The sequence below is a fragment of the Mesoplodon bidens genome, assembly GCF_964165515.1.
Source record: "Mesoplodon bidens genome assembly, chromosome: 3".
Taxonomy (NCBI): Eukaryota; Metazoa; Chordata; class Mammalia; order Artiodactyla; family Ziphiidae; genus Mesoplodon; species Mesoplodon bidens.
Genome location: NC_138178.1, coordinates 96,636,997 through 96,656,825, shown reverse-complemented (window position 1 = coordinate 96,656,825; position 19,829 = coordinate 96,636,997). Strand labels below are relative to the sequence as shown.

Here is a 19,829-nt window from a genome sequence, read left to right as displayed (position 1 = left end):
GTCCATCCATGTTGCTGCAGATGGCATTATTTCATTCTTTTTTATGGCTGAGTAATATTTCACTGTATGTATGTACCACATCTTTGTTATCCATTCCTCTTTCGATGGACGTTTAGGTTGCTTCCATGTCCTGGCTGTTGTAAATAGTGCTGCAGTGGACATTGGGGTGCATGTGCCCTTTCTAATTATGGTTCTCTCCAGATACATGCCTATTAGTGGGATTGCTAGATCATATGGTAGCTCTACTTTTAGTTTTTTAAGGAACCTCCATACTGTTCTCCATAGTGGCTGTACCAATTTACATTCCCACCAACAGTGTAGGTGGGTTCCCTTTACTCCACTCCCTCTCCAACATTTATTGTTTGTAGATTTTTTGATGATGGCCATTCTAACAAGTGTGAAGTGATACCTCATTGTAGTTTTGATTTGCACTTCTCTAATAATTAGTGATATTGAGCATCTTTTCATGTGCTTTTTTTCTTTTTTTTTTTTTGCATACAAATTCTTGACCTTATATATTCATTGTGTCATTTTTTTTTCCCTGCCTGTAATGAGTTTCTTAACACGAAGTCAATCCATGCCCAGGATTTCTATTTTTTGTTGTTGTTCATCAACATTAGACTATATTTTGCATTTATATAATAAAATATAGAAGACAATAAAAATAAGTGAGTATTGCTATAAGCAACAACAGAAATAAAACTCATGAGCAATATTCAGCAAAACAAGGCAGACATAAAATGATATACATTGTATGATTTCTTTTTAAAAAATTCAAAACTGGACAAAACAAATTTATGGTGAAGGTAGTAGTTATTATGGGGGCGGAAAGCAGGGGTCATGACCAGGAAATTGTATAAGGAAGGCTTCCGAGGTGCTGGGAAAGTTCTGTTTCTTGATCTGAGTAGTGGTTATACTAGTGGGAGTTCAGATAACTCACATAAGTCATAAGTTTATAGTTAAACTTATGACTTACGTACTTTTCTCTGTGTTATAACTTATTAAGAAAGCTACAACAAAAGCCTTATTTAGTTCATTAAGATCAGCAGTTGGCAAAGAATTACTGAATATTATTTTAGACACCTACAAAGTTCAAAGAAGTGTCTTAGGTGATCAGAGATTCCAAGTCCATTCCACTATCAAATATATATATTTTTCTTATTAGTCATCCCTTTTATACACATAGTATATACATGTCAATCCCAATCTCCCAATTCATCACACCACCCCTGCCCCCCGCCACTTTCCCCCCTTGGTGTCCATATGTTTTTTCTCTACTTCTCTGTCTCAATTTCTGCTCAGCAAACCGGTTCATCTGTACCATTTTCTAGGTTCCACATATATGCGTTAATATACGATATTTGTTTTTCTCTTTCTGACTTCACTCTGTATGACAGTCTCTAGATCCATCCATGTTTCAACAAATGACCCAATTTCGTTCCTTTTTATGGCTGAGTAATATTTCATTGTATATATGTACCACATCTTCTTTATCCATACGTCTGTCGATGGGCATTTAGGTTGCTTCCATGACCTGGCTATTGTAAATAGCGCTGCAATGAACATTGGGGTGCATGTGTCTTTTTGAATTATGGTTTTCTCTGGGTATATGCCCAGTAGTGGGATTGCTGGGTCGTATGGTAATTCTATTTTTAGTTTTTTGAGGAACCTCCATACTGTTCTCCATAGTGGCTGTATCAATTTACATTCCCATCAACAGTGCAAAAGTGTTCCCTTTTCTCCACACCCTCTCCAGCATTTGTTGTATGTAGATTTTTTGATGATGGCCATTCTAACAAGTGTGAGGTGATACCTCATTGTAGTTTTGATTTGCATTCTCTAATAATTAGTGATATTGAGCATCTTTTCATGTGCTTTTTAGCCATCTGTATGTCTTCTTTGGAGAAATGTCTATTTAGATCTTCTGCCCATTTTTTGATTGGGTTGTTTGTTTTTTTGATATTAGGCTGCATGAGCGGTTTGTATATTTTGGAGATTAAGCCCTGGTCAGTCACTTCGTTTGCAAATATTTTCTTCCATTCTGTGGGTTTTTAGTTTTGTTGATGATTTCCTTTGCCGTGCAAAAGCTTTTAAGTTCCATTAGGTCCCATTTGTTTTTATTTTCATTACTCTCGGAGGAGGATCAAAAAAGATCTTGCTGCAGTTTATGTCAGTGTTCTGCCTATGTTTTCCTCTAAGAGTTTTATAGTATCTGGTCTTACATTTAGGTCTTTAATCCATTTTGAGTTTATTTTTGTGTATGGTGTTAGGGAATGTGCTAATTTCATTCTTTTACATGTAGCTGTCCAGTTTCCCCAGCACCACTTATTGAAGAGACTGTCTTTTCTCCAGTATATAGTCTTGCCTCCTTTGTCATAGATTAGGTGACCATGGGTGTGTGGGTTTATCTCTGGGCTTTCTATACTATTCCATTAATCTATATTTCTGTCTTTGTGCCAGTACCATACTGTTTTGATTACTGTAGCTTTGTAGTATAGTCTGAAGTCAGGGAGCCTGATTCCTCCAGCTCCGTTTTTCTTTCTCAAGATTGCCTTGGCTATTCAGGGTCTTTTGTGTCTCCATACAAATTGTAACATTTTTTTGTTCTAATTCTGTGAAAAATGCTATTGATAATTTGATAGGGATTGCATCAAATCTGTGGATTACTTTGGGTAGTATAGTCTTTTTGACAGTATTGATTCTTCCAATCCAAGAACATGGTATATCTTTCCATCTGTTTGTGTCATCTTTGATTTCTTTCATCAGTATCTTATAGTTTTCTGAGTACAGGTCTTTTGCCTCCTGAATACAGGTATTTTATTCTTCTGATGCGATGGTAGATGGGATTGTTTCCTTAATTTCTCTTTCTGATCTTTTGTTGTTAATATATAGGAATGCAAGAAATATCTGTGTATTAATTTTATATCCTACAACTTTACCAAATTCATTGATGAGCTCTAGTAGTTTTCTGGTAGCATCTTTAGGATTTTCTATGTATAATATCATGTCATTTGCAAACAGTGATAGTTTTACTTCTTTTCCTATTTGGATTCCTTTTATTTCTTTTTCTTCTCTGATTGCCATGGCTAGGACTTTCAAATCTACGTTGAATAAAAGTGGAGACAGTGGACATCCTTGTCTTGTTCTTGATCTTAGAGGAAATGCTTTCAGATTTTCACCATTGAGAATGATGTTTGCTGTGGGTTTGTTTTATATGGCCTTTACTATATTGAGATATGCTTCCTCTGTGTCCACTTTCTGGAGAGTTTGTATCATAGATGGGTGTTGACTTTTGTCAGAAGCTTTTTCTGCATCTATTGAGATGGTCATATGGTTTTTATTCTTCAGTTTGTTAATGTCATGTATCACATTGATTGATTTATGTATGTTGAAGAATCCTTATATCCCTGGGATAAATCCCACTTGATCATGGTGTATGATCATTTTAATGTGGTGTTGCATTTAATTTACTAGTATTTTGTTGAGGATTTTTGCATCTATATTCATCAGTGATATTGGCCTGTAATTTTCTTTTTTTGTAATATTTTTGTCTGGTTTTGGTATCAGGGTGATGGTGGCCTTGTAGAATGAGCTTGGGGGTTGTTACTTTCTCTGCAAGTTTGAGAAGGATAGGTGTTAACCCTTCTCTAAATGTTTGACAGAATTCGCCTGTGGAAGCCATCTGGTCCTGGACTTTTGTTTGTTGGCAGTTTTAAAATCACTTTTAATTTCAGTACTTGTGATTGATCTGTTCATATTTTCTGTTTCTTCCTGGTTCAGTCTTGGAAACTTGTATCTTTATGAGAATTTGTCCATTTCTTCTAGGTTGTCCATTTTATTGGCATACAGTTGCTTGTAGTTAAACAATGAACTCTTTATTATATTTGGAATCCTCTTAGTTATATGTTGATTATTATTATTATTATTATTTTACAAATAGACAACAGTTCGTTGCAGCAGCATTTAAAAAATCTATTTCTTTTCTCATTGCTCTCTTTTTTTTTTTTTTTTTTTTTGCGGTATGCGGGCCTCTCACGGTTGTGGCCTCTCCCATTGTGGAGCACAGGCTCTGGACGCGCAGGCTCAGTGGCCATGGCTCACGGGCCCAGTCGCTCCACGGCATGTGGGATCTTCCCAGACCGGGGCACGAACCCGTGTCCCCTGCATCAGCAGGCAGACTCTCAACCACTTCGCCAACAGGGAAGCCCTCATTGCTCTTTTTTTTAATGTTTTAATATTCTTTATTTTCAGAGCAGTTAAAGGTTCATAGCAATATTGAACAGAAGGTTTTGAGATTTCCATTTACCTCCTGACCCCACACACACATAACCCCCCCATCATCATCCCCCATGAGAGTAGTAAATCTTTGCAGCTGATGAACCTACATCGATACATCATTATTATCCAGAGTCCCATAGTTTATATTAGGTTTCACTCTTGGTGCTGCACATTCTATGGTTTTGAAAAAATACACAAAGACATGTATCCACCATTATAGTATAGTACAGAATATTTTCACTGCCCAAAAAATCTTCTCTGCTTTGCCTGTTCTTCCCTCCCTCCGCACAACCCCTGGCAACCCATTTAATCTTTTTACTATCTCTATAGTTTTGCTTTTTCCAGAATGTCATATAGTTGAAGTCATACAGATTATTATTTTCAGATTAGCTTCTTTCACTTAATAATAGACATTTAAGTTTCCTTCATGCCTTTTTGTCTCACTGATCTTTGATGCCTCCTCTATCGTTTATTGCATTCATGCATTTATGAGGCCCTGAATCTCAATTGCCTCTTTTGTTTCATCAATCTATTCCCCCCACCAGTTCCATTTAATTAGACTGAGGTAGGATAGTATAGTGTTATCTATACAACCACTCTAAAAGGATGTTTTGAAGATTAAAGATATGATATTAGATGAAGAGTAGCTTGGCTCATTTAACAAGTAGTCAATGAATGTTAACTGTTAAGGCAGTGATGATTTAGATATCCCCTACCTCCCTGCCCATCACTCCCCCCCAAAAAATATTCCAGTAGGACTGCAGTAAATCTATAAGTTAATTTTGAGGGAAACCGACAATACTCAATGTCCCCATTCCAGAAACTTGGTATTTCTGTTTATTCAAGTTTTACTTTTGTTTTTGTAGACTTACTAATGTTTTCTTCTTAAAGGTTCTGTGTGTGTTTTCGGTACAGCTATTTTTAGGTATTTTGCTTTTTGTTAACATGGATGGGATTCTTTTTGGTTACTTTTTAAATGAGTTGTTACTGGTAGTTATGTGGTCTTTTAGCATCTGTTGGGCTTTATTTTTTTCTCATTCTACCTCCAGATTATCAGATATTTGAATGTTTTGCTCTTCTCTGTTTCTTTGCTTGTGTTATTGTCTCCTTTTTTTCTTTCTGAAGATTATGATTGCCATCGCCCTTTTTAAAAATTAATTAATTAATTTGGCTGCGTTGGGTCTTAGTTGTGGCACGCAGGATCTTTGCAGCATGCAGGGTCTTTAGTTGCGGCATGCGGGATCTTCGTTGTAGTACGTGGGATCTTTAGTTGTGGCATGCAGGATCTTTAGTTGTGGCACGCAGGATCTTTTGTTATTGCAGGCGGGCTTCTCAGTTGTGGCGCACAGGCTCTAGAGTGCGTGGGTTTAGTAGTTGGGGCACGCAGGCTGAGTTGCCCCACGGCATGTGGGATCTTAGTTCCCTGACCAGGGATCAAACCCATGTCCCCTGCATTGGACGGTGGAGTCTTAACCACTGGACCACCAGGGAAGTCCCACCATTGCTCTTTCATTGAAATGTTCTTTGGTTCCTTTTTTCCCTGAATTTTGTCATTTAGATAAAAACAGATGACATAGCAAGAATTTACCAGCCTAAGCGTTATGCTTTGTCACCCAAGACAACAATAACCTTGGCACATCTACTTGCTGCCCGTGAAGATCTATCCAAGATCATCAGGACAAGTAGTGGCTCCAGCCGGGAGAAGACAGCATGTGCCATTAATAAGGTTGGTTTTTCTTTCAGTAACAGTGGATAATGAATTTATAATATACTTGTTTGATGTTTTTACAGATTTAATCCATTTTTCTTTTAATCCTAGTGAACTCCTAGAAAAGAGAGTGGTGGAGGGGCTTCAGTCAATTTAGGCTTAGTAATGTTTTCTGTGTGCATGTTTGTTTGAATTTCTGTATTCATAAATTAAATCACAGTTTTATCTGAATTAGAAGAATTAAGAATTATTTTTATGAATAGCATTAGCAAGAATTATTTGCCTCTTTCCAATAATGTAATCATTTTTTGTCAGTAAAGATCTGTAGGAGTCATTTCGAGTACTCACATATTCCTTAGATCCTTGGTGTAAAGGGAGGAGTCCATGCTTTGGGTTCACATCCTAGCTCTATCATTTACTTAGAGCAGTCACCTTGGGCAAGTTGCGGAATCTCTTGGAGGTTCCATTTCCTGATTCAGAGTATAGATCCATTGCTCTGCCAGTAGTCTTAAATAAGCTCAGAGTCTGAATTTTTTACTTTACGACAGCAGCATTAACAATAAACTAATTTAGAATGTTTATATCAGCTTGATTAGCATATACTTACTCTTCATTTAGATAGATCACTCTATGACAAACTACTACAAAAGAGCAAGAAATCAGAAGTAAGGGATTTGGGTAATTTTAAAACATCGTTTCTCACTCAATGCAGTTAGAAAGGTATCCTGTATCAAGGGATGGCTGTATGTAAAGTCAGTTTGCTAATTATTGCTAAGTTAGGCACCAGTGTTTGGGCCTTCCTGCTTCCATTTTAGACCAACCTCCTCTCTTCTTAAAGTGTTCTGTCTTTAAATATGTTACTTAATGTCTTGCATCAGGTAATAAGCTAGTCTTGATGGATCAAGAGTTCTATTTCTTTAAGTGACATTGCCCATCTCTTTTCTGAGTTTGTAATTTATAGTCTAATTATTTGAGGGCAATCTTATTATGAGTTCTTGGAACAGCATCCCTGTATATCCACCCACATAGCATGTTTGGTGGAGAGACCAATGAAGATAACAACCAAGAAAAAAGCTACTGATATTTTTTGGATTTGGTAATTAGGATGTTATTGCTGACTTTTAAAAGAATGTTTGCTTCTTTGAACCTTGTCCCACAGTGAGGATGTTGTACTTTTTGTCTTTCATTTATGACATAAAGTAGTAAAACATGATTTTGATTAGAGAATCAAAGGAAGTAGAACACAACTGATTCATAGATCATTTTGGTTGAGGCACTTCTGGTTTACCTTCTTTCCTGAAAGAGACTAGCAGGAAGCTATTTGCTTCCTGTTGGTCTCTGTACACAGGCGTATAAAGTAGCTCCTTTCTATAGAAAGTTGGGGACTTAAAGCAAACTCTTCCTTGGTTTATCCTTCAAAGCATTATAAAGCATGGTTAAGGAAGTGTATCAAGTCTCTCTTTTCTCTATAATATAGTAACTAGTATCATCATTGAAAGTTAGTGAGCTTAATTTCTCATAAAAAAGGAATAGTTCATTGAAAATCTTGTATCTCTTTACAATGATAACCTTGGATTATAGCCATTATGTTCATCTCTGACTGCATTATACCCACATGTTATATATACTTCATACTCTGTTGAAATAAAATGTGCTCAGAAATAGTCTTTTACTGGATAATCTATTACCAAACCAATGGCAATAGAATGTCTAGAGTTGTTGCATAAACGGATATGAAGTCAATTAATGTAAGGTATGTATTTTATGTATATTGTAAATGTTTGCTAAAAAAATTTCTTAGTGTGATGGGTACTACATTTGTTATAAAATTTGCTAAACAAATTTAAACAAGTCCTTAAGTTTCAGAAATATTCCCCCACGTTGCTTAAAAATAACAGCACATTGTGAGGAATTTGTCACACATCACATTTGTATTTTCAATATTAATTCATACTGCCGTGTCTGATACTTTCATGTCCTTAAATACTTGACTTCTGTTTCTTTATTAGAACAATAACTTCAATATTACTTGTATCCTTTTACGTAAATTTTAACTTTTAAAATATTGGAAACTGAAAGAAAATATTTCTTTACACAGGTGCTGATGGGAAGGGTGCCTGACAGGGGAGGACGACCAAATGAAATTGAACCACCACCCCCTGAAATGCCCCCTTGGCAAAAGAGACAAGAAGGCGGCGGAAGGGGTGGTTGGGGTGGTGGAGGTGGAGGTGGAGGTAGAGGAGGTGGTGGGAGTGGAAGAGGCGGTTGGGGAGGGGGAGGTGGGTGGGGAGGTGGGGGTGGAGGTGGAGGGGGGTGGGGTGGAGGGGGAGGAGGGGGTGGTAGAGGAGGAGGTTTCCAAGGCAGGGGAGATTATGGTGGAAGAGGGGGCTATGGAGGAAGAGGGGGCTATGGAGGAAGAGGTTATGGAGATCCATATGGAGGAGGTGGTGGTGGATATAGAAGATATTAAAAGCTACAGCATTTAGGTAGCAGGCTTACTTCTTAATAGATACATTAGTCATAGTATTCTAAATAACTACTTGAATGTCATCTTTGAAGTAAATACCATGTTAGATTCCCTGATGATATCATTCTTGAATTGGGTTTAGTATGTAAAGAGCATTGTTTTATACTACTATTTGATCTCTTAGACAAAGTGATGATTTTTTCCATATTCTGTGTACTCTGGAGAGCATGTTATGTCTTTTTAAAAAACAAAAAAAAACGAGCAAAAATTATTTTTAAAAGTGTAAATATATTATTACCATCAAACTTGGAAAATAGAAAGTATTTTATTGTCATGATTGAATTTAGATTGTTACCTGTATTTTATTCAGGTCTGAAACACATAAATGACCCCACTTGTAGTGGAAAGGAATATAGACTATTGCCTCATCTGTATTCCTGTGGCTGTGTTTTGTGTTTGTTAATCCTACTTTACAAAACAGGGAAAGGGACTGATTGATAGGTGTGTTCAAGAGGAAGGTTTCTTGACTTTTTCTTTCTTTTATATGAGCAATTCCTCTGGCCAGGTTTGTGTTAAAATTCCATTAATTGAAGCTGAAGTCTGGTTTTTGCTATGCATATTTGATTTATTTTCCAACTGGATTTGAAATCTGTATGATTTTGTTTGACAGCAGAATTAAAGACTGAGGTCAGAATTACTCTAAAGGGACAAAGACGTACTAATTTTACATGATGGTGTGAAAAATATTTCTGTAAATTGGTTTCTTCATCATTTGTGCCATCACTTTAGGTCTCTGAATATTAAAAGGCAGGCTGCACTGTGCTACACAGGATTAGGACACTCATATCCAGTTTCAGTAGATCAGAGGTAGGGCCAGGGTATCCCGTGGTAATTCTGATTCTCAGCTAGATTTGGGAAACAAAGGGTTGGGGAGTGATTAAATGTGGTTTGGTGGTTGGAGCAGTCGAAGGCTTGGGAATCAGGAGTTGTGAATTCAAATCATGGCACTAGTCCAGGGGTGCTATGGGTTGAAATGGCCATAGCTCTCAAGGATTAATTTGTCCTCATTTGTCAAATAAGGAATGTGATACTTGTGCCTTCTCAGGTTGTTTTATAAAGACCTAAGTACAAGTCCAATTTGTTGAGAATTTATAAAGGCCTGTTGTGAATGGTTTAAGAGGTGGCCCAAGTAATGCATTTTTCTCTTAGTGTAGAGAGAGAAAAAGATACAGTAACATAAATTTTTTCAATCCCACTTTAAAATCTGTAGGCTCCTGGTCAACTCTTGTGCATAACAACTTTCTGTGGTCTAACCAACTCAACAGATAGAAGGCTGAGTACCTGTGGACAAATGGTATTTGATATTTGGCAGTGTTATTCTTGTTGTTTTGTTTTACAGTAAACCCTGTGGGGAAATCTAAAATAATGTTAAACCTTCACATATTGTGTACACCACAGTCTTGGCCATGTATTTTTCAAGCTAACCCTTCGAGGAAATTTGTTCAGGATAGGAAAATAAATTTTTTTGGTTATTCTTAAGCTTAGATTTTTAAAAAATTTTTATATGTAATGAAGAGACTTAATTTCACTTGTGATAGTTGAAGGCTTTCCATATAAGGAAACACTTTTATCAGTAGCTGTGAACTCTGAAAAATAAATAATTTTTAAAAATATATACGCAAAGACCACTGGAGTAAAATATTTCAAAAAACCTATTACTTAAACTGTTCATTTAAAACCTTTACATTTCTGCTTCATTTCTTTTCAGGAGCTTTAGTTGCTGATACAGGATGGGTTTACAACTACTTTCAGCTTCTTTTATTACTAAAGGTTTATGGCGAATAATGGTAGAAACATTAGTTTATTAATTTCTGTAAGATTTCTTTGTACCTTCATAGGAGTGCTGTTGGGTTATCTGCTACTCACTGTAAATCTTATCCAAGTTTAGCACTTGCTCCTGGAATCTTGTTAGAGCCGGAACCACTCTTATTTACACATTCCTATAACCTTCACTTGAATGAAAAGCTGAGTGGTCTAGAACCTAATATCTTATTCTTTCCTGTGAGGTAGGATTTTCATGAAAATCTTCTTTCAGTAAAAATTTCTTTCATAGAAAAGTTTGCTAAGCAACATCTAGAATAGCAATAAGGCATTTGGGGCCTTAATGTGAAAGGCCATAATGTGAAAATGCTTTTATAAATTGAGTCCAATACAAATGCAGAGTATGATGAATGGCACTTCACTGCTTCCTAAAATCTGACACCTTCTTCTGTGCCACCTCTTCATTCTCTTTTGCCTAGTTCTTAATTTTATTTTTTCCTACTACCTCATTTTCCCTCCCCTTTTTTCTTCTCCCTGCCTTGGTCTATCCTGTGGTATCTAAATAGCACCTATAGACATGATCTTACTGGGAGTTTCTGGATTAAAGAAGTAACTGACCTCTTACCTGGATTTGTCCATCCATACATAATCACCACAACATTACACATAAGCTCTCGGTAAAAGAAGAGATGAAGTATTTCCTTTTAACCTGTTCCCTTGTGTTCTGCAGATCAGGGGAATCTTGCCTCACTAAACAGGAAAAAACATTTTAAACCAAAAAACATTTAATTACCTTTATGTGTGTCAAAAGAAGGTATGATAACTCCCAAAATATTTGTGATGGAGAATGTTCCGAGCAATGATACTATCTATACCTTGTAAGGGGCACAGGGTAGAGGTATTTGGAGTGGGAACTGTGGGTGGAGGAGGGGAGGTAGTTTAATCTCTCTTCTAGGGCCAAGTTGTCAGTGTGACTTCATTGTTTTGTATGAAGGACTATGAAATGCCAAAATGATAAATAAACCACATCCAAGTGTACCAGAACACATTCCACCATGGAATTTGAGTGATTGGAATCTGTCCCTGTTCTCCCCTCCCCACCCCCCTTCATTGGTCTAGTTAAACAAAAGTTGGCTGATGATTAAGGAAAAATCACAACTGTCTCTAATCACTCTAAATAATCATGAGCACAAATGAATTGCTCTGGGTGATCTGTCCACTAGATTGAACCATCCTCTACCAATTCCATCCACAGCTTCAAAGTTTCTCTTCTTTACTTGCTAGTTTTCTTAGAACTGTGGAATTAAAGCTGAAAGCCACAGGAATGACAACCTCAGATTTGTCTCCTTCAGTGTTAAGTATTTGTAGACTTAATATTTGGGGATCACTGTAAGTCATTATGCAATAAGATGGGGAAAGGTTGAATATTTCTGGATGTTACTACTTCATGTTATAGAAAGATTTAGAAAAATGTATACTGAATAATTAGTTGCTTTGCTTTTCCTTTCAGGAAGACTCAGTTTGGTTAACAGAAGTAGGGAGTGGTCTCAGTTGTCGATTATAGTAAAAATTCAGGTGAGACTTCTATATGTTCATGAACTAGAAGAAACACAGGACATCTATGCCGTAGGGATCCTAATGTCTTTTATCATACAAATATTACACAAAGAAAACTTACATTAAGTATCAAAAAAAAAACCCACCTTTACAGTCTGTACATTTTTTTCCTTGCAGTTCTTTTACATTATACATCTTTAAACACAAACTCACATTTGGCCAGTAAAACAGCAAATCAATTACCAAAGAAAATAAGAAGTGACATTGTTGTTAACAAGATCTGTCCTTGTTTCAGCAGATAAATATATGCCCAAACTTATTTCAAGTTGATACAAGGCACACAAATTTGTATCCTAGGCTTGATGAACAAAAAATTTGTTCCATATTATTTCTGTAGATTCCATTAATCCCATGTAGTTCATAGCAAATAATATTAATTTATACACTATTCTTATTTGGCCCTTGCTGGACTGTAAAGACTTGTGGTGAAACTACTGCTTCCTATCCATTTCAGTGATAAATTCTGGAATGCTTGAGACTTTCTAGCCATGTTAATTTGACTAATTAAGGAGACTGTGACCTTTTGAATTCCTCTAGATCACAAATTATTTACATAGAAACTAACCTGGGCTCTGTATTTTGGATCCTGGGTAAGAAGAATGAAAAAAATTTGTGTTTCATAACTATGCTTAAAGAAATTGAATTGTACCGTCTTTGGTCAGAGGAAAAGAATAGGTGAAGAATATGAATTTTAAGGATGATTATAAACTCATGTTTGTTCCACATAAGGTAAGTAAGTAGCAAAGTACTTCTTATAGGACTGTATACCAAGTGGTGGACCTAAGCAGCCCTGCCATGGGGATTTCTGAGTTTGGATTTAGAAAAAGGTAGGTTTATGTGAAAAGTGATTCTTTAAAACACTAACTGAAAGCTAGTCACTAGCTTTTTCACTAAAGCTCAGTTCAGTACAAGGAGGTATGCAAATGGGAACTGGTCTTTCATCAGAGAAACTTCTTAAATGATCTGAGTTCTCCAAGGAAGCTTATACTATATATATCATTTGTTTCTGATTAAGACTTGGTGTTGTTGGCTTTAGGTTTGGAACTTTTGGCTGTTGAGATTATATGCTTGGCAGTGGGTCAACTTGTGTATGAATTTTAAGTCAGCTTGGTGTCAGGCTTTCCAAGCATGGAAGGTAATTTCTACCCCCCAAAAGAAAATGATCATATGAATTTTTTTTAGAGAAATAAAGAGTCTGACAAAGAAGTTTGTGAATAGTTGCCCAGATAATTAAATGAGCCCACTTATCATTAACCTTCATTAACAGAAGACTCACAGGACTCTTGTGATTTTGCCAAACAATACAATTTACATTCTGAGCAATTTATCTTGTAACAAACTGAACTTCGTGAATTTGTGTACATGACCAAAAGTTGTTTAACTCACACATTTTACTAAGGAAGAAACAGAATTCCAAGCCACGTGCATGACTGATGTTGTATATACATAATATGTACATATGTACATGCTGTCAGCTATTATTGAAGCCTCTGATCCAATTAGCTTATTTCTAAATAGTATTAATAGTGAAGACAGTACAAGCACAAATTCAGTTCAGAAACTTCAAGAAAAAAAAATAGGATGGCATATGAGCGTTAAACATTTTTAAAAAGCCATAAATTCTTCATTCTATCCAGTGTAGATTATATGAGGGACAAACATCATGTTTGCGTTATGTTTGTTTTAGCTAATTAGCCAGCCATGTGTAAGGTGCTAATAGCCACATTTCCATGTACTTAACTTGGCTACTTCTTTTATGACTCAGACTAAAACTTATGAGTTGACCTGTAATTAGATGATGTCATGTTGTTTAATAGCCCCTTCCTGCTCTCCCCAAATTTATGGCTACATCTCTAGAAGTTCTCTTCTAGGTAGATATCCTCATGTGTGTTAAGAATGTAGTGAGGAAGAAGGGGAAAAGGCAAATTGATTAGATCTGAGGTAGTGAAGTGGGAACCAGATTTGTAAAGAATGCTGAAATATAGAGGAAGCGATTCTACTTTTGGAATGTGAGTATTTTTCCATTATAAGCAAGCTTTGGATGGAACAAAATAAATGCCTCAGGAAAAAACGGGAAGGAAACAAATGCATTTTCCAGGGATTTTAGTTCTAAGGAAGAAGCAGCTGGGCAGGCCACATAGAAGAAGCTATCTTGTCAGAAAACTATAGTCATGTTTTTTATCATGCTTTTGATATTAGTCCCAGGGGAAAAAAATTTTCTGGTATGAATGGCAAATATTTTGCATTCTTCAGCTTTCCTCCCTTTGATTCAACTGGCTGGAAGAAAAAACCATACCGCACAGTTGGAATCTTTTAAGTAACAAAAGAGTAGCTAGCTTTCCTTCTTTAAAGTACCCTTTTGAAAGCCAGTCAGTCTAAGGTTTCCCAGGTCTTTGTGTTAAGAGGTTTAGGAAATGAGATCTCTGATATACTCTGCAGTTTGTGCTGCTTGAGTTTCTGGGCTAAGAACAGTCACCCTGCTCCATCTGAGCCAAGACATGATTGCTTCTTGCAAGCTGGAGGGTTTCTATCTTCTTCTGTGCATATTTCAGTTGGATCTTTAGAGCATTATTATCTGCTTTCAGGGTATTTATTTCCTTAAAAAAAAAAAGAATGAGGTATGTTAATAAAGCAGCAATGAATGGCAAATCAGTTACAGTATTGGGAGTACTACACTTGATTGGCATCTGTTCACTGTGGCTGAGAATTAAAAAGTGTTTTCAAGGCATGCATTTTGCCCTGAATAAAAAATAACACATTAAATATCAAATGAGCATGTGTAAACAACAATTAGTTTTGTTACATCAAAGATGTGAGTGGCTAGCAGGCAGAATAAACCATTCCTGGGCAATAGATGAATAATGAGAAAATCTTTGAATATTGTGTAGCAGACCTAAACTTGGCAGAAATAGTCTTGGTTAGGTCTGAGGTATGAAAGCAGTGACTTGGAATTCTATAATATGTGATATTATAGTTCACATGAGATATTACATATATAATCATACTACATATTTTCTCCTCCAAATCACTGAAAACTAACAGACTCTTAAGAATTTTATCCCATCCCCTTAAACTGAGATTTATTTAATTTGCAGTGATTTAGTTATAGAGGCAGCTGTTGATTTCCAGTGTTGCAAATGGCAGAATTTCATTCTTTGTTTATGGCTGAGTAATATTCCATTGCATGTATGTATATGTGTATATATATACATACATCTTCTTTATCAGTTCATCTGTTGATAGACACTTAAGTTGCTTCTATATCTTGGCTATTGTAAATAATGGTAAGAACATTGGGGTGTGTGTATCTTTTTGAATTCGTGTTTTCATTTTCTTTGGATATATACGCAGGAGTGGAATTGCTGGATCATATAGTAGTTTTTTTTCAGTCTTTTGAGAAATCTCCATAGTGTTTTCCATATTGGCTGCACCAATTTTCATTCTCCCCAGCAGTGCACGAGGGTTTCCTTTTCTGAACATCCTCATGAGCAACTTGTTATCTTGTGTTCTTGATGATAGCCATCCTAATAGGTGTGAGATGATATCTCATTGTGGTTTTGAATTGCACTTCTCTGATGATTAGTGATGTGGAGCATCTTTTCGTGTACCTGTCGGCCATTTGTATGTTTTCTTTGGGAAAAAAGTCTATATAGTTCTTCTGTTTTGTAATCAGATTTTGTTGTTATTGAGTTGTATGAGTTCTTTACATATTTTAAAGAACTCCTTTCTAGGCTTCCCTGGTGGTGCAGTGGTTGAGAGTCCGCCTGCCGATGCAGGGGACGCGGGTTCGTGCCCCGGTCCGGGAGGATCCCACGTGCCGCGGAGCAGCTGGGCCTGTGAGCCGTGGCCGCTGAGCCTGCGCGTCCGGAGCCTGTGCTCCGCAACGGGAGAGGCCACAACAGTGAGAGGCCTGTGTACCGCAAAAAAAAAAAAAAAAAGAACTCCTTTCCAGATATATATCATTTGCAAATATCTTCCCCCATTCAGTTGATTGCCTTTTCAGTTTATTGATGGTTTCCTTGTTGTGCAAAAGCTTTTTAGTTAATATAGTCCCATTTGCTGATTTTTTGCTTTTGGTGTCATGTCCAAAAATTCATTGCCAAAGACCAGTGACAAGGAGCTGCTTCTTTCGTTTTTTTCTAGGAGTTTCATAGTATCAGGCCTCATGTTTACCTCTTTGATCCATTATGAGTGAATTTTTATCAGTGGTGTAAGATGGGGGTCGAATTTCATTGCTCTGCATGTGCTTATCCAGTTTTCCCAACATTTGTGAAGAGACTTTCCTTTCTGCTTGGGTGCTCTGGGCTCCCTTGTTGAATATATTAGTTGACTGTATATGCAGGGGTTTAATTCTGGGCTCTTTTCTGTTCCATTGGTTTATGTGTCTGTTTTTGTGCCAGTACCATACTGTTTTTATTACTGTAGCTTTGTAGTATAATTTGAAATTAAGTGTGGTACCTCCAGCTTTGTGCTCTTTCATCAGGATTACTTTGGTTATTCAGGATCTTTCATGGTTCCATACAAATTTTAGGACTGTTTTTTTTCTATTTCTGTAAAGAATTCCATTGGTATTTTGATGAGGATTGCATTGAAGCTATAGATTGCTTTGGATAGTATGGATATTTTAAGTCTTTTAAAAAAATTTATTTGATTGAAGTCTAGTTGATTTACAATGTTGTGTTTCTGCTGTACAGCAAAGTAATTCAGTTATACACATATACATATTCTTTTCCATTACGGTTTATCACAGGATATTGAATATAGTTCTCTGTGCTATACAGTAGGACCTTGTTGTTTATCCATTCTGTATGTTAATAGTTTGCATATACTAATCCCAAATTCCCAATGCACCCCTCCCCCACCCCCTCCCCCCTTGGCAACCACAAGTATGTTCTGTGTGTCTGTGAGTCTGTTTCTGTTTCACGGATAAGTTCATTTAGGTCATATTTTATATTCCACATGTAAGTGATATCATATGGTATTTTTCTGACTGACTTCACTTAGTATGATAATCCCTAGGTCCATCCATGTTGCTGCAAGTGGCATTATTTCATTCTTTTTTATGGCTGAGTAGTAGTGCATTGTATATATATATATATATACCACTAAATCCATATCATATCTTTATCCGTTCATCTATTGATGGGCACTTAGGTTGCTTCTGTGTCTTGGCTGTTGTAAATAGTGCTGCTGTGAACAGCAGGGTTCATGTATCTTTTTGAATTATAGTTTTGTCCAGATATATGCCCAGGAATGGGATTGCTGGATCACATGGTAGTTCTACTTTTAGTTTTTTAAGGAACCTCCATACTGTTTTCCATAGTGGCTGCACCAATTTACATTCCCACCAACAGTGTAGGAGGGTTCCCTTTTCTCCACACCCTCTCCAGCGTTTATTATTTGTAGACTTTTTAATGATGGCCGTTCTGACCAGTGTGAGGTGGTACCTCATTGTAGTTCTGATTTTCATTTCTCTAATAATTAGTGATGATGAGCATCTTTTCATGAGCCTTTTGCCCATCTGTATGTCTCCTTTGGAAGGAAAGAATTCAGGTCTTCTAGCCAGACATTTTAGCAACCTTAATTCTTCTGATCCATGAACACAGGATGTCTTTCCATTTGTGTCTTCGATTTCTTTCTGCAAAATCTTGTAGCTTTCATTGTAGAAATCTTTCATTTCCTTGATTAAATTTATTCCTATTTTATTGTTTCTGATGCTATTGTGAATGGGAAAGATTTCTTTTTCAGATGTTTTGTCCTTAGTGTATATAGAAATGCAACTGATTCTATAAGTTGACTTTGTATACTGCAGTTTAACAGAAAATGTTTATTAGTTTCAACAGTTTTTTTTGCTTAATCTTTAGGTTTTTCTATGTACAGACTCATCATCTGCAAACAGTGACAGTTTTGCTACTTCTTTCCTGATTTGGATGTTTTACTTTCTTGTCTTGCCTAATCGCTCTAGCTGAGACTGTCAGTACTTTAGGTCATATTTTAGATTCCACATGTAAGTGATATAATATGGTATTTTTCTGACTGACTTCACTTAGTATGATAATCCCTAGGTCCGTTCATGTTGCTGCAAGTGGCATTATTTCATTCTTTTTTATGGCTGAATAGTATTGCATTGTATATATATACCACTAAATCCATACCATATCTTTATCCATTCATCTATTGATGGGCACTTAGTGGTGAGAGTGGGCATCCTTGTCTTGTTCTTGATCTTGGTGGAAAAGCTTTGAAATTTTCTCCATTGAGTATAATGTTAGCTGTGGGTTTGTCGTATATGGCCCTTATTATGTTGAGGTATATTCCTTTTATCCAGTCTGAGCAGGGTTTTTATCATGAAAGGATGTTGTATTTTGTTAGATGTTTTTCTGCATCTGTTGAGATGACCACATGATTTTTATCTTTCATTTTACTAATGTGATGATTACATTTATTGATTTGCCTATGTTGAACTGTCTTTGCATGCTAGGGATAAACCCCACTTTTCATGGTGTATAAAAATCTTTTTGATGTGTTCTTGAGTTCAGTTTGCTAATATTTTGTTGAGAATTTTTGCATGTATAGTCATCAGTGATACTGGTCTGTAGTTTTGGTTTTCTTGTAGTTTCCTTATCTGGCTTCGGTATCAGGGTAAAACTGCCCTCACAGAATGAGTTTGCAAATATTCCCTCTATTTTTTGGAAGGTTTTAAGAAGGACTGGTGTTAATTCTTTGAGTATTGGGTAGAATTTGCCAGTGAAGCCGTCTGATCCTGGGGTTTTCTGTGATGGGAGGATTTTGATTACTGATTCAATGTCTTTGTTATTGGTCTGTTCAGATTTTGTTTTTTTCTTGATTCAGTCTTGTTTGGTTGTGTATTTCTGTAAATTTATTCATTTCTTCTAGGTTATCTAGTTTGTTGGCATATAATTACTCATAATAGTCTCTTATGGTCCTATGTATTTGTGTAGTAACAGTTGTAATGTCTCCTTTTGTCATTTTAATTTTACATATTTGAGCCTTCTCCCTCCCTCCCTTTCTTTCTCTCCCTCTCTCTCTCTTTCTGGTTGTGTCCGGTCTTAGTTGCAACACGTGGGACCTTTCATTGCAGCGCATGGGCTCCAGAGCATGTGGGCTTAGTTGCCCCACGGCATGTGGGAATCTTAGTTCCCTGGTCAGGGATTGAACCTGTGTCCTTTACCAATGGACCATCAGGGAAGTCCCTCTTTTTTTCTTAGTGTGAATAAAGGTTTGTCCATTTTGTTCATCTGTCTTTTGTCAGTGTACATGAAGCTTTGGTTTACTGTGGCGCAACTGGCTGTTTTAAGGGCAGTTACTATTAAACGATTGTTCACAGTCGATTTTGTTTATCTTTTTTGTCGATCCTTTCTACTTCTGGTCTCTATTTATTTCCAGTCTGATCTTTTTCCTCCTGATAGCAGCAAGTTGCTGTGGGGCAGGCTCACCAACTCCCTTGGCTTCACAGCCCTCTCTGCAGTCCTATGAAGCTATTCTCTGAAGCACAGGTGGGTAGAAATCTACTGGGTGGTCTGGTGTAGAGTCACTTTTGTTTGTTTATGAATGACCAGTTTAGCTGTAAATAAAAGGGGAGAGAAAAAAAGGAGCAACACATGCCACCGTAATGCTGATGTTGCTGGTCTTCAAGACTTTGAATCTCGTGTTTTTACCTTACTTATTACCATACTGATTACCCCCCAAAATATGGGGGGGTAATTTGGGATACATGAGTTGTTTCTCAACATAAATTACCTAGATAGCTGTCTATTAGCTACTGTGTAACATTGAGTATTTGCTATGTGCCAGGTACTGTGTTACATGATTAATAGAGGTGGATATAGTATCAGACTGGGGATTTGAACCTAAGACGCTTTGCATTTTCTTTTGTCCTGTGCTGGCTTAGAGGTATACACATACTTAAAATAATGT

General features: G+C 36.7%; 2 protein-coding genes across 3 annotated transcripts in view; one reads left to right on the top strand and one right to left on the bottom strand.

Annotated features, from left to right (window-relative positions):
- FAM98B (family with sequence similarity 98 member B) overlaps positions 1-10,898 on the top strand; it is a 36,681-nt gene extending 25,783 nt beyond the window's left edge. Inside the window, exons 7-8 of the mRNA XM_081228813.1 lie at positions 5,837-6,004; positions 8,085-10,898. Coding sequence (XP_081084939.1) covers positions 5,837-6,004; positions 8,085-8,456 — 540 coding nt within the window. The 3' untranslated portion in view covers positions 8,457-10,898. The remainder of the gene's footprint in view (positions 1-5,836; positions 6,005-8,084) is intronic.
- Positions 10,899-11,790: 892 nt separating this feature from the next.
- Positions 11,791-19,829, bottom strand: part of RASGRP1 (RAS guanyl releasing protein 1) — a 78,830-nt gene continuing 70,791 nt past the window's right edge. For both annotated transcript variants that reach the window (XM_081226855.1, XM_081226856.1), the window contains one exon: positions 11,791-14,488. In XM_081226855.1, coding sequence (XP_081082981.1) covers positions 14,354-14,488 — 135 coding nt within the window. In that variant the 3' untranslated portion in view covers positions 11,791-14,353. The remainder of the gene's footprint in view (positions 14,489-19,829) is intronic.